Source organism: Hylobates moloch, unplaced genomic scaffold (assembly GCF_009828535.3).
Source record: "Hylobates moloch isolate HMO894 unplaced genomic scaffold, HMol_V3 SCAFFOLD_5, whole genome shotgun sequence".
Lineage (NCBI taxonomy): Eukaryota > Metazoa > Chordata > Mammalia > Primates > Hylobatidae > Hylobates > Hylobates moloch.
The window spans coordinates 129416312-129438723 of record NW_026652280.1 but is presented as its reverse complement, the minus strand read 5'-3'; the positions used below and the strand labels follow the sequence as shown (position 1 = coordinate 129438723).

General features: G+C 37.4%; 1 protein-coding gene across 1 annotated transcript in view; it reads right to left on the bottom strand.

Annotated features, from left to right (window-relative positions):
* DPYD (dihydropyrimidine dehydrogenase) overlaps positions 1-22412 on the bottom strand; it is an 870422-nt gene that overhangs the window by 264085 nt on the left and 583925 nt on the right. The window contains exon 16 of the mRNA XM_032155293.2: positions 21240-21323. Coding sequence (XP_032011184.1) covers positions 21240-21323 — 84 coding nt within the window. The remainder of the gene's footprint in view (positions 1-21239; positions 21324-22412) is intronic.

Sequence of the window (22412 nt, the reverse complement as noted above, 5' to 3'; positions counted from 1 at the left end):
GCTCTAGATCCAAAGGGATCAAGGAAGTGAAAGTGGAGGAGGTCAGACAGCAAGTGCCAATGTGTTGAGTCCACACAAAGAGGAAAGAAAAATTGGGAATGATGGACATAACCAACTAAGGAATATAAAAGATTGAATGAAACCTAAACTGATGATGCCCAGTGTCTCTAACATCTGCATGAGGCCTGCTACCTAATAGTTGCTCAATTAATAACTAATTAATTAAATGAATCCGTGAATTAATTGAATTCCACTTAGTGAAACTATCTTTTCAGGCTGTACTCATCAGTGGGAAACAATGAAAGAATGAGCAGATAGCTGGATTTACAAGCAATAGTGTCAAAAATTTGTCACTTTGGAAAAGACTTGCTCTTGGAGAAAAGAGGAAAATATTGAACAATCTGAAATAGTAAAAAAAAAAAAACTTACAGATTCTATGTGAACTGATCTACAGGGAAGAAATAGGTCTACACTGTTTTCAAAAAAGCTATTCTGGTTGTTTGATTTTTTTTTCCCTTCCTTACTTCGTGGGATGATGTTTGATTGTTTTTTATTGCCATCAGCATTGGCACTTCTCCGGACATGTGTTTGGGATTCTTGGAACCAAACTGAATAGCACATACAGTAAAGTGCACCTTTCGTGAAGAGAAAATGACAACTACATAACACCATGTAAAAGAATGCAGACAAAAAGAGAATTTGTTTTTCTGTATTATATGAGACAATAAGGCGGAAAGAGAAAGAAAAGTAAGGCAAACGACGCATGACAGAAAGGAGAACAAGGCTCAGAACACACAAGATCAAGCAAGGGGGGTGGGGGAGCCCATGAAGGCAGAAACAAGGTAACAAAAAGGACAAAACCAGCAGTAGAAAAGAACTGTCAGACACAAAACCCTCAAAACAATAGATAGGAAAAAAAGGAACAAGATGACAGGAAAAGAGCAGCATGGAATCTAGCAAGAAAAAGAAACAAAAATTTCAAATAATGGATTTTCTAACACCCCCGCTGTTCCTCCAGTGCATTGTGTCACAGTCTCACAGAGCAGTGCATAATTTATTATGGTCACTCGCTGCCAGGCTGCTATAAAGGGCAATAGCTATATGAAAATACTCCCCACCGCCTGGATGGCTTAATGATCTACCCTTTGTAGAGGGGCAGGGCTGTGGAATGGCAGGCAAGGGCAGGAGGAGCACTTATGGTGCTGGATGGCGCTCTGCATATTTAGTGCTTCCCACCATTTGAAGAAAGGGTGTATTAACTTTCAAGACACCTCGGTGGGTTTTTTTCCCCCTTTTAAAGCTTTTCCTAAATAATCACCTTCTGTCCAGAGCAGTTTCTTAATCTGATACTACATATACCCTCCTTTAAGGCAGGGGTCATGTCAACGTAAACAACCACCAAAACATGGATTTTAAACATAATATCTGACTTGGACAATTAACATTAATAACTGGAAAACTGCATTCTGTTTTCATCATGTCTGGAGATCTTTTTTTCTATGCTACAGTTTCTCTTTAGAAATGAATTTTGGGTGCAGAAAAACTTAAAAGTCTCAAAAAAAAATAGAGACCATACAAATCATTTTCAGCAATCATTTTCCAGAAACTGGACTTTCCGGTAGTATTTATATAGAGGAACTCTCATAACTTCCACAAATAACAGGATCTTCAAACAGAAATGCATCATTAAGATATCTATCAGTAATTTCTGTGATTGATAAAGCCAGGGATTACTTCTTTAAAATTCTTCTTTGAGAGGCAGTCATGTCTGAGGGTCAGGAGCACAGGCTCTTGAGCCAGATGGCCAAGATTTGGGTCCAGATGAGACCACTGACTTGCTGTGTGACCCTGCCATGTTACTTACACTTCCTGAGTTCCTTCATCTGTAAAATGGGAACAATAATAGTAAATATATCATAGAGTTGCTGTGAGGATTAAATGAATTAGCCCTTGGGTGAGAGCCTGGTAAACAAAAAGCACAGCAGGTGTCAGCTGTTGTACCTGCTCTCAACAAAGCATGATGGGACATTGGGGCATCTGTAATCCAGAACTGTTCACCATTTGGTAATAGGCATACAGACAGCTGAAAAGTGCATCCCTTAATTCCACAGAAGGCCAAGCTAGGCAGTGCACTTTCTCTCTCTCTCCTCTCATCCTTGGATACAACCCTTGCTTACATAGGATAATAGATGTGTAAAAGGAAGTCACAGTCAGCTGTTTTGACATCTTTCATCCTCCAAACTCCTATAGTAAAATGCAAAATGCAAAAAATGCTCATTCCTAAACAAAATGATTTTTGAGTTCCAAAGATAAAATATTTTGAAAAAGATGGTCCAGATCACAGAAAATTGTTAATAATATGCATATATAAGTAGTATGTAATTCTGGACAAACATATTTAGGTTGGAGAAATCAGACATGTGAAGCTTAAAAGAGTAGAAGGTGGAAAGATAGCAAAAAATCAGAACAAGTTATGAAGAGTGGTCATAGAAGGAAGAAGATCAATTTGAAATGTAAGTTCTCAATTTAAAAAAATCAGGAACTACTTTCCTGGGTCATACTCAAGAACAATCCTTCTCAGGATCTTCTCGCTGCCAATGACAGGAAAAGACATTTTGTGTCAAAGGTGAATTCATTCAATTATCCATTCATTCATTCATTCATTCATTCATTCATTCATTCATCTATCCCCAAATTATTTACTGAATACCTGCCATGTGCCAGAATCACATTAATCCCTGGAGAATCAATGGGGAACAAGTCACTCTAGCGTCAGTTTCTTTATTTTTCATGTGGAGAATATGCTATCTTCCCCCTCAAAGTTGACTGAGGAATGAATGTGATCCCATGTGTAGAAATAGGCACTATGCCTAGAATACAAAGGGAACTGACTGAATAAAATCAGTTTCTAATCACCATAAGAATCATTTATGAATTTATTATTTTGGGATATATTTACATCATGATAACTATACTTTTATTGCAATCACCTTAAAATATACTTATTTACTACCTAAAGGGAAACTATATTTCACTTTATGTATTCTAAATCTATCATCTCTATAGGAAAAATATGTATATGTTTAATATTCAAAATCTTTCACTTTTAATTTTATTTTTTAATTAGAATTGAAAAATTATTGTATATATTTGAGTTACCAAGTGATGTTATAATTTATGAATACAATGCATTCATTAAAATTAAATCAAGTTAATTAACATATTCATCACCTACAATACTTACTTTTTGTGGTGAAAACATTTGAAATTTACTCTCTCAGCAATTTTGAAATGTACAATAAATGATTACTTACTATATTCACCATGTTTTACAATATATCTCATAGTAAAAAGAACCCTTATTATTCCTAATTTAGGCTTTACATCCTTTCACCACCTCCTCCCTATTCTTTGACCATCTTCTCCCTATTCTCCCTACCCCGAGCTTCTGGTGACCACCATTCTACTTTCTGTTTCTTTAGTTTTAGATTGTGTCGTTGTTTTAGAGTCCACGTATAAGTGAGAATATGCAGTATTTGTCTCTCTAGGCCTGTCTTCCTTCATGTAACATGTTCTCTAGTTCCACTCATATTGTTGCAAGTGACACAATTTCTTTCTTTTTTAAGGCTGAATAGTAGTCCATTGTGTATATATACTGTATTTTCTTTATCTATTCATCTGTTGATAGACACTTAGGTTGATTCCATAAGTTGCCTATTGTGAACAGTACTGCAACGAACATAGATAGGCATGCAGGCATTTCTTTGAGAAACTGATTTCAAATCTATTGCATAAATACCCAGAAGTAGGATTGTTGGATCATATGGTAATTCTACTTTTAGTTTTTTGGGGAACTTTTATAGTGTTTCCATAATAAGTATACTAATTTAAATTTCCACCAACAGCGTGCCAGGGCTCCCTTTTCTCTGCATCTTCTCCAGCACTTACTATCTGCTGTCTTTTTGATAACAGCCATTCTGACAGGTGTCAGTGATATCTCACTGTGGTTTTAATTTGCATTTCCCTAGTGATTACCAATGTTGAGCATTTTTTCATATGCCTATTGGTCATTTGTGTTATTTCTTTTAAGAAATGTCTATTCAGCTGCCTTGCTCATTTTTTAATTCAAACTATTTGTTTTCTTTCCAAAGAGTTGTTTACTCTCCTTATATATATTTGATATTAACCCCTTATCAGATTTATGGCCCAAAAATATTTTCTTCCAATCCATGGGTTGCTTCTTCACTCTGTTAATTGTTTCCTTTGCTGTGCAGAAGCTTTTTATTTTGATGTAATCCAATTTGTCTATTTTTGCACTTGTTGCCTGTGATTTTGAGGTCACATCTAAAAAATCATTATCTAGACCAATATTATGCACTTTTTCTCCTATATTTTCTTCTAGTAGTTTTACAGTTTAAGGTCTTACATTTAAGTCTTTAATCCATTTGATAAGATTTCTGTTAATGCTGTGAGATAATTATCTAATTTCGCTCTTCTGCACATGGATATACATTTTTCACAAAACCCTTTATTGAAAAGATGTCCTTTCTCCAATGGTTATACTTGGCACCCTTATTTAACATCAATTGACTATATATGAATGGGTTCACTGCTGAGTTTTCCATTCTGTCCCACTGGTTGATTAGTCTATTTTTATGCCAACATCATGCTGTTTAACTAACATCACTTGGTAGTAGAGTTCAGAATCAGTTAGTATGATGTCCACAGCTTTGTTCTTTTTGCTTGGACTGACTTGGCTATTCATGGTTTTTTTGTGGTTCCATACACATTTTAGAATTATATCTTCTATTTCTATGAAAAACTATCTTAAATTTTCATAGGTATTACACCGATTGTGTAGATTGCTTTGGGACATAATATGGACATTTTAACAAACCAATTCTTCTAATCCATGAACACAAGATATATTTGTTTTTGTATCTTTTTCAATTTCTTTCATTATGTTTTATAATTTTTAGTGTATGGGTAAGTTTCTCACCTCCTTGGTTAAATGGATTCCTTTTGATTTCTTTTTCATATAGTTCATTGTTAATGTACAGAAACATCATTGATTTTTGTTTATTAATTTTGTATGCTGCTACTGTGCTGTGTTAATTTATTAGTTCTAACAGTGTTTTTTTTTGGTGGAATCTTTAGAATTTTCTACATATAAGATCATGTTAGTAAACAGCAACAATTTGACTTCTCCTTTTCCTATTTGCATGCATTTAATTTCTTTCTCTTGCTTGATTGGTCTGGTAAGGCTCTTGCTTGATTGGTCTGGTAAGGACTTCCAGTACTATCTTTTTAAAATAGACTTACGGGATACAAATGCAGTTTTGTTACATGGATATATTGCATACTGGTGAAATCTGAGTTTTTTGTATAGCCATCACCCAAATACTGCATGTTGTACCCATTAAGTAGTTTCTCATACCTTAACCCTTTTCCTCCCTTCTACCCTTCTGAGTCTCCAATGACTATTATTCCACTGTCTATGTCCACGTGTGCAAATTATTTAGCTCCTGCTTATGAGTGAGAATGTTTCTGTTTCTGAGTTATTTCAATTAAGATAATGACCTCTAGGATTCCATTCTAAGATGGCCGAATAGCAACAGCTCTGATCTGCAGCTTCCAGCATGATCAATGCAGAAGACAGGTGATTTCTGAATTTCCAACTGAGGTACCTGGTTCATCTCATTGGGACTGGTTGCACAGTGGGTGCAGCCCATTGAGGGCGAGCTGAAGCAGGGTGGGGCATCACCTCACCTGGGAAGCACAAGGGGTCAGGGGATTTCCTTTTCCTAGCCAAGGGAAGCCATGAGAGATGGCACCTGAAAAAACAGGACAGTCCCACCCAAATACTGTGGTTTTCCAACAGTCTTAGCAAATGGAGATTTGCTAAGGAGATTTGCATAGGAGATTATATCCTGTGCCTGGCTCAGTGGATCCCAAGCCTAAGGAGCCTTGCTTACTGCTAGCGCAGCAGTCTGAGATCTACCTATGAGGCAGCAGTCCGGCAGATGGAGGGGCATCTGCCATTGCTGAGGCTTGAATAGGTAAACATAGCAGCTGGGGAAGCTAGAACTGGGTGGAGCTCACTGCAGCTCAGCAAGGCTGGCTGCCTCTGTAGTCTCTACCTCTGGGGACAGGGCATAGCTGAACAAAAGGCAGCAGAAACTTCTGCAGACTTAAACATCCCTGTCTGACAGCTCTTAAGAGGGCAGTGGTTCTCGCAGCATGGTGTTTGAGTTCAGAGAACGGACAGGCTGCATCCTCAAGTGGGTCCCTGATGCCCATGTAGCCTAACTGGGAGACACCTCCCAGTAGGGGCCGACAGACACCACATATAGGCAGCTGCCCCTCTGGGACGAAGCTTCCAGAGGAAGGATCAGGTAGCAATATTTGCTGTTCTGCAATATTTGCTGTTCTGCAGCCTCCGCTGGTGATACCCAGGCAAACAGGGTCTGGAGTGGAGCTCCAGCAAATTCCAACAGACCTGTAACTGAGGGACCTGACTGTTAGAAGGAAAACTAACAAACAGAAAGGAATAGCATCAACATCAACAAAAAAGGACATCTACACCAAAACCACATCTGTAGGTCACCAACATCAAAGACCAAAGGTAGATAAAACCACAAAGATGGGGAGAAACCAGAACAGAAAAGCTTAAAATTCTAAAAACCAGAGCACCTCTTCTCCTACAAAGGATTGCAGCTGGTCACCAGCAATGAAAAAAGCTGGATGAAGAATGATTTTGACAAGTTGACAGAAGTAGGCTTCCGAAGGTTGGTAATAACAAACTTCTCCGAGCTAAAGGAGGATGTTCGAACCGATCACAAGGAAGCTTAAAACCTTGAAAAAAGATTAGATGAATGGCTAACTAGAATAAACAGTGTAGAGAAAAACGTAAATGACCTGATGGAGTTGAAAACCATCACACGAGAACTATGTGACACATGAACAAGCTTCAATAGCCGATTTGATCAAATGGAAGAAAGGGTATCAGTGATTGAAGATCAAATTAATGAAATAAAGTGAGAAGTTTAGAGAAGAAAAAGTGAAAAGAAATGAACAAAGCCTCCAAGAAATATGCGACTATGTGAAAATATCAAATCTACATTTGACTGGTGTACCTGAAAGTGATGGGGAGAATGGATCCAAGTTGGAAAACACTCTGCAGGATATTTTCCAGGAGAACTTCCCCAACCTAGCAAGGCAGGCCAACATTCAAATTCAGGAAACAGAGAGAACACTACAAAGATATTCCTCGAGAAGAGCAACCCCAAAACACATAACTGTCAGATTCACCAAGGTTGAAGTGAAGGAAAAAATGTTAATGACAGTCAGAGAGAAAGGTTGGGTTACTCACAAAGGGAAGCCCATCAGACTAACAGTGGATCTCTCGGCAGAAACTCTACAAGCCAGAAGAGTGTAGGGGCCAATATTCAACATTCTTAAAGAAAAGAATTTTCAACCCAGAATTTCATATCCAGCCAAACTTAAGCTTCGTAAGTGAAGGACAAATAAAATCCTTTACAGACAAGCAAACGCTGAGAGATTTTGTCACCAGCAGGCCTGCCTTACAAGAGCTCCTGAAGGAAGCACTAAACATGGAAAGGAACAACCGGTACCAGCCACTGCAAAAATATGCCAAATTGTAAAGACCATCAATGCTAGGAAGAAATTGCATCAAGTAACAGGCAAAATAACCAGGTAACATCATAATGAGAGGATCAAATTCATACATAACAATATTAACCTTAAATGTAAATGGGCTAAATGCTCCAATTAAAAGACACAGACTGGCAAAGTGGATAAAGATTCAAGACCCATCAGTGTGCTGTATTCAGGAGACCCATCTCACATGCAAAGAAGACACACATAGGCTTAAAATAAAGGGATGGAGGAAGATCTACCAAGCAAATGGAAAGCAAAAAAAAAGCAGGGTTTGCAATCATAGTATCTGATAAAATAGACTTTAAACCAACAAAGATCAAAAGGGACAAAAAAGGCCATTACATGATGGTAAAGGGATCAATTTAACAAGAAGAGCTAACTATCCTAAATATATATGCACCCAATACAGGAGCACCCAGATTCATAAAGCAAGTCCTTAGAGACCTACAAAGAAACTTAGACTCCCACAAAATAATAATGGGAGATTTTAACACCCCACTGTCCACTGTCAATATTAGACAGATCGATGAGACAGAAGGTTAATAAGAATACCCAGGACTTGAACTCAGCTCTGCAGCAAGCAGACCTAATAGACATCTATAGAACTCTCCACCCCAAATCAACAGAATATACATTCTTCTCAGCACCACATCACACTAATTCCAAAACTCACCACATAGTTGGAAGTAAAGCACTCCTCAGCAAATGTAAAACAACAGAAATCACAACAAACTGTCTCTCAGACCACAGTGCAATCAAATTAGAACTCAGGATTAAGAAACTCACTCAAAATCGCACAATTACACGGAAACTGAACAACCTGCTCCTGAATGACTACTGGGTAAATAATGAAATTAAGGCAGAAATAAAGATGTTCTTTGAAACCAATGAGACCAAAGACACAACGTACCAGAATTTCTGGGACACATTCAAAGCAGTGTGTAGAGGGAAATTTACAGCACTAAATGCCCACAAGAGAAAGCAGGAAAGATCTAAAATTGACACCCTAACATCACAATTAAAAGAACTAGAGAAGCAAGAGCAAACACATTCGAAAGCTAGCAGAAGGCAAGGAATAACTAAGATCAGAGCAGAACTGAAGGAGATAGAGACACAAAGTACACTTAAAAAAAATCAATGAATCCAGGATCTGGTTTTTTGAAAAGATCAACAAAATTGATAGACCGCTAGCAAGACTAATAAAGAAGAAAAGAGAGAAGAATCAAATAGACGCAATAATAAATGATAAAGGGGATATCACCACGGATCCCACAGAAATACAAACTACCATCAGAGAACACTATAAACATCTCTACGCAAATAAACTAGAAAATCTAAAAGAAATGGATAAATTCCTGGACACATACACCCTCCCAAGACTAAACCAGGAAGAAGTTGAATCTCTGAATAGACCAATAACAGGCTCTGAAATTGAGGCAATAATTAATAGCCTACCAACCAAAAAGAGTCCAGGACCAGACAGATTCATAGCCGAATTCTACCAGAGGTACAAAGAGGAGTTGGTACCAGAACAGTTTCCTTCCGAAATTATTATAACCAATAGAAAATGAAGGAATCCTCCCTAACTCATCTTAAGAGGCCAGCATTATCCTGATACCAAAGCCTGGAAGAGACACAACCAAAAAAGAGAATTTTAGACCAATATCCCTGATGAACATCGATGCGAAAATCCTCAATAAAATACTGGCAAAGCGAATCCAGCAACACATCAAAAAGCTTATTCACCACGATCAAGTCATCTTCATCCCTGGCATGCAAGACTGGTTCAACATATGCAAATCAATAAACGTAATCCATCATATAAGGAGAAGCAATGACAAAAACCAAATGATTATCTCAATAGATGCAGAAAAGGCCTTCAACAAAATTCAACAGCCCTTCATGATAAAAATTCTCAATAAATTAGGTATTGATGGAACATATCTCAAAATAATAAGAGTTATTTATGATAAACCCACAGCCAATATCATACTGAATGGGCAAAAACTGGAAGCATTCCCTTTGAAAATGGGCACAAGACAGGGATGCCCTCTCTCACCACTCCTATTCAACATAGTGTTGGAAGTTCTGGCCAGGGCAATCAGGCAAGAGAAAGAAATAAAGGGTATTCAATTAGGAAAAGAGGAAGTCAAATTGTCCCTGTTTGCAGATGACATGATTGTATATGTAGAAAACCCCATTGTCTCAGCCCAAAATCTCCTTAAGCTGATAAGCAAATTCAGCAAAGTCTCAGGATACAAAATCAATGTGCAAAAATCACAAGCATTCCTATACACCAATAACAGACAAACAGAAAGCCAAATCATGAGTGAACTCCCATTCATGATTGCTACAGAGAATAAAATACCTAGGAATTCAACTTACGAGGGATGCGAAGGACCTCTTCAAGGAGAACTACAAACCACTGCTCAATGAAATAAAAGAGGACACAAACAAATGGAAGAACATTCCATGCTCAGGGACAGGAAGAATCAATATTATGAAAATGGCCATACTGCGCAAGGTAATTTATAGATTCAATGCCATCCTCATCAAGCTACCAATGACTTTCTTCACAGAATTGGAAAAAACTACTTTAAAGTTCATATGGAACCAAAAAAGAGCCCGCATCGCCAAGTCAATCGTAACCAAAAAGAACAAAGCTGGAGGCATCATGCTACCTGACTTCAAACTATATTACAAGGCTACAGTAACCAAAACAGCATGATACTGGTAGCAAAAGGGATACATAGACCAATGGAACAGAACAGAGGCCTCAGAAATAACATCACACATCTATAACAATCTGATCTTTGACAAATCTGACAAAAACAAGAAATGGGGAAAGAATTCCTTATTTAATAAATGGTGCTGGGAAAACTGGCTAGCCACACGTAGCAAGCTGAAACTGGATCCCTTCCTTACACCTTATACAAAAATTAATTCAAGATGGATTCATGACTTACATGTTAGACCTAAAATCATAAAAACCCTAGAAGAAAACCTAGGCAATACCATTCAGGACACAGGCATGGGTAAGGACTTCATGTCTAAAACACCAGAAGCAATGGCAACAAAAGCCAAAATAGACAATGGGATCTAATTAAACTAAAGAGCTTCTGCACAGCAAAAGAAACTGCCATCATAGTGAACGGATGACCTACAGAATGGGAGAAAATTTTTGCAATCTACCCATCTGGCAAAGGGCTAATAACCAGAATCTACAAGAACTTAAACAAATTTACAAGAAAAAAACAAACAATGCCATCAAAAAGTGGGCAAAGGATATGAACAGACATTTCTCAAAAGAAGACATTTATGAAGCCACAGACACATGAAAAAATGCTCATCATCACTGGTCATCAGAGAAATGCAAATCAAAACCACAATGAGACACCATCTCATGCCAGTTAGAATGGCCATCATTATAAAGTCAGGAAACAACAGATGCTGGAGAGCATGTGGAGAAATAGGAACGCTTTTATACTGTTGGTGGGAGTGTAAACTAGTTCAATCATTGTGGAAGACAGTGTGGCGATTTGTCAAGGATCTAGAACTAGAAATACCATTTGACCCAGCGATCCCATTACTGGGTATATACCCAAAGGATTATAAATCATGCTACTATAAAGACACATGCACACGTATGTTTATTGTGGCACTATTCACAATAGCAACAACTTGGAACCAGCCCAAAGGTCCATCAATGATGGGCTGGATTAAGAAAATGTGGCACCTATACACCATGGAATACTATGCAGCCATAAAAAAGGATGAGTTCATGTGTTTTGCAGGGACATGGATACAGCTGGAAACCATCATTCTGAGCAAACTAGCATAAGGACAGAAAACCAAACACTGCGTGTTCTCACTCACAGGTGGGAATTTAACAATGAGAACACTTGGACACAGGACGGGGATCATCACACCCCAGGGCCTGTCATGGGGTAGGGAGCAGGGGGAGGGATAGCATTGGAGAAATACCTAATGTAAATGATGAGATGATAGGTGCAGCAAACCAACATGGCACATGTATACCTATGTAACAAACCTGCATGTTGTGCACATGTACCCTAGAACTTTATATATATATATATATATATATATATATATATGTGTGTGTGTATATATATATGTGTGTGTGTATATATATATGTGTGTATATATATATATATATAAAGATAATGACCTCTAGTTCCATCCATGTTGCTACAAAAGACATTATTTTATTCTTTTTATGGCTGAGTAGTATTCCATGATATCTATATCTATATCTATACAGATATTAGAAGAGAAGAGATACTATTATCCCTTCATATATCAATTGCTTCCATGTTACCCAAAACACAATTACAGGAAAAACAGGAGTGGCAAGCCTGCCATGTTGTTTACAGTTTTGGTGTGGTCAAGGAAAGAAAAAAAAGTTGGCAAACGAAAATTGCAACAAAGTTTTCCATTCACTTAATGGAGGGTTAGACGTTTTACAAATAAGAGAAGAAAGCTGCATGTTCTTTTCTGATGAATCATGAACACATACTAAGGTTAATGGAATTTGCAACCTATCTATGAGGACTTTCAAAACTGAATAGACTCAGTAGCAACAAATAGGGAGAAAGGGGAAAAACTCAAGCAATCAACCCTAGAAAAAATAAATGACAAATAACATGAGGAAAGAGTCAAAGGTGTTTAATACATCTCGAAGGGAGTAAAATTGTAATTCATGCTTTAAATTGATTTCTCCTTAAACATAACTTTTTTTTGTAGAGTACTTCTATTCATTAAGCATACTGATACTTAAAGTGCTTTTGGTGAGAGAACAAAAACAAAGTTAGCTATAAAACAAAATTTTCAATAAGATCTCTGCAATATAAACAATGTCAAGAGAGACTTCATGTTGGTATAAAATCTGTGATTATCAATAAGCACCACCTCATGTTTGTCTGGGGGGTTGTAATAGTTCTCAGAGAATATGGCTTCCCTAATGATCATGACAAAAGGCACAGGGCCTTCAGTCTTCAGCCCAATATTCCCAAGTTGTAAAATGCCATAATTTTAATAAATTTATTTTCCTTGACTTACCTTATCTCCTTCTCTAGTCAGGCAAATCCACACGCCTCCTTCCTGACAGCTCACCTATCCCAGTTGGAAACCTTAAACTGATTGCACCGTAAAAGACTGACTCTACCTCAGCAGGAAGTGTGTACAAATTTCTCTCTGAGGTAGAAGTACCTTAATTTTAAGGTCTTTGTGAAGGTGGTGCCTCTGATGCCTTCGTTTAACTTGTCTTATTCCTTATTTTCTCTCTTGCCTTATCTTGAACTCTGATGCTTCTACTCTCAGCTGCTGAGTGCTTACTAGTTTTCTGTTCCAATATTGCTTTGCAGCCTGACATGCAGTCTCCTTTATTCTCGAGTCTTTTGTGGCTTCTAATACATGACTCAGTCTTGTCCACCAGTTCTTCCAATATTCTAGGCTAGTTGGATCACATAACTAGACCCTCCCTTTTGCTGCCAATATTCATTTCTTAGCAATGTTGGTTTCCCACCTTGTCTCTACTCTGCCCTGACAATCTCTATTATTCTTCTGTGACATTACATTACCTGAATTCTTCATGAAATCATGAACTAAGACCATAGCCTCTCCTCCATCTCACCTCTGTCTCTGTCTCTCTTTATGACATTTTTAGTTCATCCTTATGCTATAGTCAACAAATACATAGAGAATTCTGCTGTATTTCTCAAACTCATTGTGATGTGAACAAATATTTGAGGGTTATTTTTTAAAAAACTTTAAAAAAATACTTTTGCTGCTTATTTCTGGAATAAAACAAATGATGAGAACAACAAAAACCAAGTTAAGTTAAAAAATACATAGTTAGCTGTTTTTCCTGTAACATTCACCAGGCTGGAGTGCAGCTGTGTGATCTCAGTTCACCGCAACCTCCACCTCTCAGGCTCAAGTGATCCTCCCACCTCAGTCCCCCCGAGTAGCTGGAAACACAGGTGCACACCACCACATCCAGCTATTTTGTTTTTAGTATGTTTTTAGCAGACACGGGGTTTCGCCATGTTGCCCAGGCTGGTCTCAAACTCCTTAGCTCAAGCAATCTTCCTGCCTCAGCCTCCCAAAGTGTTGGGATACAGTCATGAGCCACCATGCCTGGCCTATATATAATGTTTTTCACTGCCGCATAATGGTTGGGCTACACAAAAACAACAATATTTCCTGACCTAGAACTGATAATTCAGTTAGATTTAAACGGTGCTGCTTTCAACTAAAAAAATTACAATTTTTAAAAGAAGCAAAAATTTTTATATCATTACCAACATTAATAACTATAATTGAAAAACTCATAGAGAACCAGCTGTAGGCAAAATATTGGCAGTTATATAATATCAGATTTTAGTCACTTTTGCAGAAGCTTATACCACACAGTCATTTCTCATGTTTCTTCACGGAACTATGTTATTTCACAGTGCAATGATTTTCAAACCCTTAACAGTGATGTCTCAGGGGATCATCCCACTGAGGCCAACCTAGTCTATCCCATACTTATCCAGTCAAATCATAGACCTGGAGTTCCAACTCTCTAGCCCAAACCTACATGTGTCCGTGCTGATTCCGGCATAACTAAACATCACATTGAGGATAATTCTCCACATACATAGCTCATAGAGGCTTAAGTCACAAGGAATGAGAGGAATCAAGAACCTGCAGAAGATGTCTCAGGAGCACATACCTAATCAGTATCAAAAAGCGAACGGAACTCAGCAGTGATCCTCACCTTAGATTCCCCATGAGACGCCAGGGAGCCTACTGTGGCTTAAGTTTGTTGTGTTTTACAAGTGCTGGGGCTGCCACATTCTTTTCTCTAACCTTTGGGATTTCTTATACTCCGGAACTCCTGAGTTTCAACTCTGGGGAATATGGAAAATACTATGACTTTTCAGCTGTTTTGGTTTTAAAAGAGTGTCTTCACATTGTCTCCTCCACAGACATCTATGGGGGTCTGATCCAAGCAGCGCTGTGGTCATTGCTCCCTGGACACTGCATTGCATATGAGATAGAGGGTCTGTTAACCCAGCTGCTGAAGGAAGACTTTATTTCCCAGGGGAAATTTTAGCACATCTGGGGCACTGTGGTCCTCACACTTGGTTTGGATTCTCTTCCTGATGACAGACGTCTGCTTTCTGGCAAGGGTAAGAGTAATAATCTGTGGTTAATGTCTAATGAAAAAATGCTGGCATGTTGAAACAGAAACAAAAGCCTCTCTCTTTAAAAAAAAAACATACAGTTTTGTGCAAATTAAGTTTGAACATAGAACAGATCGTGAAGGAATTATCAAAGTATTGCTCTGGGTGGTATTTGGAGTAATAATCTTTAAAAATCAACTTTAAGGTTTACCACTTTTAAACGTTTTATTCTTGCTTAGCTAAATCATCATGAAAGCATGACTTCATACATCTCCCTGATGACAAAACTAATGTTTGGACTGTTTGAGTTGAACATTCTAATACTTAAAAATTCTATGCATAGAACTGAACAATATGATTAAATGCAGGAAGGGGACTGTGAGGTGACAAGATGTAACAGATGATAACAGTGGTATTGCCATCTTTGTTCAGGTCCTTACTCCCTGTAAAGCTACGGCAGTCTTCTCTCTGATTATGCTATCATTTTTGAACTTTCTATCCAAATAAATCATTACTAAATGAGTGTACACTAAATAGTTGTTCACTCTTTAGCAATCATACCTACAATGAAGGCATTCAAACCACTGAACAATTGGAATCCATCGAGGGCTAGGGAAACAACATCTTTGTAGCCTCTTGGAACTGTTAGGTAAAGAAATCAAATTCTTTGACAATGATTCAAGCTCTAGGTCACTACAGATTCAAATGTGAGTATGCATTGGGTTTCTACCTTTAAACCCTTTCACATATATTCTTCTTCCTTCCTCGTGGAAAGTTTGGTTGACTGATAATATACACCCAGCTCATGAATTAGAATGTCATTTGAAATAGAATTAGAGAGGTGATTTCCATTTGGATAATTTCAGCTGAGAAGGTATAAATTCCAAGCAGAAGGAATAATAATTGTATGCAAAAAGGTATAGTAGGGAGTAGCCAGGGCAGTGCACTGACTTTTCCTGCTTGACCAGAAACTTTGATACACCAAAACAACACAGTTGGGAATACCAGACAGAGCACTAGACAGGGGTCAGTAACAAAGGCACTAAAGCTGTGGGACTTGCTACTTGGTTACCTTAGGCTAAGGCAGATTAGGCACTTTTCTGGTCCTTAATTCCTATCCTGTATATAAGGGAGATGAATTGGAAAATCTTTAAGGTTCTTCTCAGTCACAAAATTCTGTGCTTTACTATGCCCCATCATCAACTCAAGGAAAAGAAGTAAACAGCTTTAGGTTTTCTGATGGCAGGAAAAAGAAAATCATTCCAAGAGAATTATATGACTAGCATTGAGAAGTCCTGTGGAGCATGCTGCGTCTTGCTCTTCTTTATTGCCGTATGGAAGATAAAACAGGAAGGCAAGGCCTCTTACCACATATCTCACTCCACTTACAACTCCTGGGCAACTATTTTTCTTTTGATAGCTGATGGAAGGTCTAAGAATTAAAGGTACTGCTGGCCAAAGAAGGCAGCCCAAAGACAACAATGTCAAGAACTCAGAGGTTCAGTACAACTCCTGGGGAAGGTTGGTCTTGATATTAAAAGGTGAATCAGAAAGATAAATACTGGCCAAATTCATGTTCGAGAATGAGCACATATTCTTAGTTAAATGTCTGCTACTATTCACATGTACCAGAAACAGTGTCAGAGGAGCCTAATTAAGGTCTACCTTCTTATTGTTGCATGACAATCCAGGCCAGGGAAGGCCATATCTTGTCATTATTTTAACAGAAATAATAGGATTTTTTTGCCACCTATTGTTGGCAATAATTTTAAAAACACAACCACCACCACAATACAAAGGCCTACTCGAGGTCTATTCAGTACTAGTCTGAACTGGGTAAGAAGGTTCTGCAGGACGGAAGTAAAAATATTTAATGTAATTTTAGTAGGCTAAAAGAAGGTTAGTACTCAATGTGGTAAGAACATGTAGCAAGTAGGAAAAGGGGAAGACCTCAAAAAGGTGTCATTTTGGCTGAATTTTATAGAATTGGTTATAATAAATAACATCTATTAAGTAATATGCTGTTACAGAAAATAGAATTATATAAATTGCATGTAGGCAACTTTAAATCTGGATGTTAATACACCAGAGAAGCACCTTTAGTCGCAGGAGACAGAACCTAAATAGTGGATTCAGGTTTGCTTGTAGTTTCATATATTTAGAGAAATGAAATAGAATTATAAAAAAACTTTAGAGCTTATGTAATCCTGCACTTAATTTTCAGTTAATAATATTGATACTTAACATTGATATTGGAATACCTACTTATTAGGAACTGTTCTAGACAACTTCCCTTTATTCAGGCTAATATCAAATCAAAGTGCAGGTCTAGAAGCCACTGACCAAATCTTTGACCTAGGAAACTCGAGGGCCTCTGCTTTGTGAAAAATGGAATAAAAACTCAACTGGCTTCAGAGGGTTGTTGGGAGGGAATGGAAGGAGAGTCATATTTTATTTTTCATGCTGTAATACGACTTTGATTCTTTGGAATGAATGCAACCAAAACCGAATGATATTTTCACTTTTGCTTGAGCATCAGGGTTATTGACACCATTAACTAAAATGGAAGCACAGCCTCTAGTATAAAAGACCAAGAGTTCTATTCTAGCCACTTTAAGTACAAGATGTCCACTTAACCAATCATAGCCTTTTTGAGCAACTGCTGCTTAGATTCTCATTCGTCAAAGTAAAATATACCAAAAAGCGAGCAGCATTAGTTAGGGTAAGCATTAGTAAAAACAAGAATCACTTAAGTAAAATACTGCCTTAATGCAGGCTAAAGAAATGTTAGTATTTTTAAAAACAGCAATATATTTTCTTTATCCAGTCTATCACTGATGGGCATTTGGGTTGGTCCCAAGTCTTTGCTATGTAAATAGTGCTGCAATAAACATACGTGTGCATGTGTCTTTATAGTAAAATGATTTATAATCCTTTGGGTATATACCCAGTAATGGGATTGCTGGGTCAAGTGGTATTTCTGGCTCTAGATCCTTGAGGAATCGCCACACTGTCTTCCACAGTATACACCATGGAATACTATGCAGCCATAAAAAATGGAGTTTATGTGACTTTCAGGGACATGGATGAAGCTAGAAGCCATCATTCTCAGCAAACTAACACAGGAACAGAAAACAAAACACCACGTTCTCACTCATAAATGGGAGTTGAACAACGAGAACACATGGACACAGGGAGGGAAACATCACACACAGCGGGGCCTGTTGGGGGTAGGGGGGTCAGAGGGCTGAGAGCATTAGGACAAATACCTAATGCATGTGGGGCTTAAAACCTAGATGACAGGTTGATAGGTGCAGCAAACCACCATGGCACATGTATACCTATGTAACAAACCTGCATGTTCAGCTCATGTATCCCAGAACTTAGTAAATTTTTTTAAAAAAGAGCAACAGAATATGCACTTGTATATTTCTTTGTTTTTGTTTTAACAATGCTCTTTAAAGGTAGTTTAAAAATAACAGTAGCCTGCTATTTTTAATGTTAACATTAATAGAATATTAAAGCTTAAAGGAGATTTAAAGATCATTTAGTTCAAATCCCATATTTTAGAGATGGACACTTATCCTTCAGGAGAGCAAGTGGCTTGATAAAGGTGACACAGATGGCTGATGGAATGAATACATGAGACTACTTTTAAACACTTAGCAATGCTGAGGTGTTTTAAGATTTGATATGAAGCTTTGTTTTGCAGGAATATACAATGCAGTTTCCCAAGGTCAGCTTGAGATTCTGTTTCTATAAATTTCATAAGTAAATATGGAACCCATAATGTTGTACAGTATGGATTATGGCCTTCCCTCTTTATAAATTTCATGATTTTTAATCACTTATTTTATATAGACGTGTATATATAAGCTTATATATATGCATATATATCAGTGTTAGAGCTATATAATGTTGATTACACACAGGCAAATTACTTAGGTACAAAGGCATCATTTTTCACTCATTAAATATTTGTCAGAAAATATTTGAGATAAAGGAGAAAAAAATCAAGTATTTAGAGAGGAATGTGTACTGAACAAGAAAGTGTCTCTGGCAGATAAATATTTGAGCCATGGAACCAATAGCATGTCTAATTCGTGAAGCAAATATTGATAAGGTTCTGGCCATGCATGCAGCTCTGTGCTTAGCACATAGTAAGTTTTCAACAGATGAAATGCAAGATCACATAGCAATGGGGAAGAGAGACTAGAATGACTCTTCAGTCCCCCACCACTGAGTATAAATTCTCCATCCCACCAATTGGCAAGTGTTCAAGACTTTGAAACTTAGGGAGGTAAAGGGAGAAGCAATGGGAACAGGAGGCAGAGAAGGGGTAAAAGGAACTAGAGGAAAAGGCAAATAAGCCTGAGTGTGTTTGTGCTCACTTCGGAAAGTCAGAGTCACAGAAAAGCATTTTTTAAAATGCACTAATATTCTGCCTTGCCTTTATTTAAAATAGGGAACATTCATGTGTCCTCAGGCAGAGAAATCACTTAAAATATGTTGGAACAAAAATGATTAAATTAGCTTTATCCTTCAATTATATAATTTACAAGAGAATATCATTCAAAAGAAAATTTCTAAACTTGGCTGATATGAAGAATTGGTTTCAGTTGTAGAGATTATAACTAATAAGTGAAATAGAAATGTTCCTAAATTTTTTTCGGCCAAGATATCATGGTTTTTGGAACATGAGTTTTCTAAGAGTTTTTGGAAAGCTTAATGATATCTCTGATTGCAAAGTTTTAGCATTTGGCATTCTCATTCAGCCAAAGCCTGTGCAAAACTTTATGTGGCTAAATAACTCCCTAGAAAGGATACACCTAAGACACTTAATGGCTGAGAAAATTCAGATGTGCTCACATAGCAAAAGCCTACTCCAAAAAATAAACTCGGGTGGGACTAGGGCAACATTTTCAAAATAATTGTCATATTTGTGGTAAGAGAGAAATACTGAATTGCATTCTCCCCTAACAAAGCAATCAATAGATTCAAAACCTCCATAGCTGTTTCTATCCATGTAGCTAAAAAATATTTTGGTTCTGAGATTCAGAGACTGTGAAACGAGTGGAGGGACAATCTTGACTTGAGATGAGAAAAGAATACTAACTCAGCCCCCATTCCAGGTGTCCTTTAAGGAATCCTTCTCATTTTAATCACATTACTTAAATGCTAATATCTAATCATGTGACTCATAAAAGTCACGATTCGATGTCATGTTTTCCCCATACTGGGTAGTTCTGAGTCTTGGTTCTGTTATCATATCATAGTTACTGATCTTCTGGGCAACCTGTTGTGAGTGGAACAGAGAATATACTTGAAGAATATTTGACTAGACCCTCCTTTCTTGTTGTTACATAAAAATGGTTTCTCCTTAAGTCACAAATCTATTCTGCATGTTGAATATTTACAAAGTACTTTAAAATCTTCCTGAATGCTAATACAAAGATAGCAATCTATGTTCATTTGAATAAGCAGAAATGTTTGCCCTCCCAAATTAAGGGCCTCTGAGTTTAATTCAAATCAATTTGATGACTTGAGAGAAAAAGAAAAAGCTGGGTACCTACTAAGTACAAGGCCCCGTGCCAGACGTGGAGATAAAAGTAAACTCTCCAGGACTAGACAATCTGTCAGAAATTACTACATTTCATATTATTTAATTCACACCATTTCCTTCTGGGCTTAAAAGGTAAATTATGAGATGCAAAATACTCACCTTTTTAGCATTAAGTTTTTACAGTGCTCCTTAATATCGAACATTTAACTAGTTACATAAAGATGCAATGTTTTCTATATATTAACATATTATTTCACATTTTGTTCATTAGGCTTTTGAAAGTATTTTAGTACGAAAGTTCCATTTATTGTATCCAAAAATAAAAATAGCATCAAAGTCTTTTTGCAACTCCCCAAACACAGTTAGTGAATAATGATCATATGCTAAAAAATGTAAAATGCAATTTGTGCTGTGCCCCATTTACTACAAAATCACTACGAACAATGCATTTTGTACAGTATATTGCTCCAGGGAAACTGGATCAGCATCAGGAGTGAATAAAGAACACTGCATTTGAAATCAGCTAATTCTGCTTCAGCGCTTTTAAAAACTATTTGTTATGATATTACTTCCTGTCAAGCACATAATGTGATATTTTCCTCAATAAAACTAAACAGTTGCTATAATTTCAGCTTCCCTCATTTTCCACTTTTTAAACACTAAATATTTAAACAGTGCAGACCTGGAAGTCTCTAGCCAGTCATCTGATCCATGCATCTCCTTGCCTAAGGTATAGTAACTATCCATACAGGGGCCTGTTATGTCACAGTGACATACTTAGTGGCAGCTGTCAAGGTCCTTACCTGCCCACAGGCCAGGCCCATTCCTCTTTCTCCCATGCCATGTGGACATGATAAATTTAACTCCAGGGCATCTGCTCCAGAATCCTTTAAACAAGAAAGGAAAATGAAATAAAAGGCAAAGCTTTATTTATATACCAATAGGCTTTCACCATTGATAACAAAAGTCACATTTGTCAAGTGTTAACTATTGTTTTCTGCATCACAGCTATCTTGTGAGGTATAGTCTAACTCTCTCAAATTAAGGTCTATATGACAACCACCACCACAGCAACAATCACACACCAAATATTTGCTGAGTTCTCATAAGGGGCCACTCACTGCTCTATATGTTTTATATTTGTTACCTCTAATTCTCATAATCTTCGTATTATTATGCTACCAATTTTACAGGCACGTGAACTGAAGCATAGGGAGGTTTAATGACAAGCTTAGTTATTAGGTGACACAGTAGAGATTGTAACTCAGATCTGTTTGACATCACATTTATTCTTTCCTAAATAGTTTCTATTTTTATGGACACAAATCTTACTAATTATGGATAACTGACGCTGGGAGTAGGCATACAAACAAAAATGTAGTAGGCTAGCTAGAATGAATAAGCAAAATGTAAAACGTTTTTAACCGAAAATCAACATTATCATACTTAAAAACAGTTTATCTAAGAAATAGGAAGTATTGATAGTTTTGTCTTAATTACTTAATAGGAATCCTTCTTATTTAAATCATTAATTCCTTGGTATACAAATAGATCTTGTATAAATGAACAACATAATTCATTCTAAGTATTCTTAGAGTACTTTGAGAATCTTAGAATTCGTGGGAAGTCTTCTGTAAAGAACTTGAAGAATAAATGAAACACTTTTAAAAGTTATTATAGGCTGGCCATGGTGGCTCACGCCTGTAATCCCAGCACTTTGGGAGGCTGAGGCAGGCGGATCATGAGGTCAGGAGATCGAGACCATCCTGGCTAACACAGTGAAACTCTGTCTCTACTAAAAATACAAAAATTAGCTGGGCACGGTGGTGGGCGCCTGTAGTCCCAGCTACTCGGGAGGCTGAGGCAGGAGAATGGCGTGAACCCAGGAGGCAGAGCTTGTAGTGAGCCGAGATCACACCACTGCACTCCAGCCTGGGCGACAGAGCAAGACTCCGTCTCAGAAAAAAAAAAAAAAG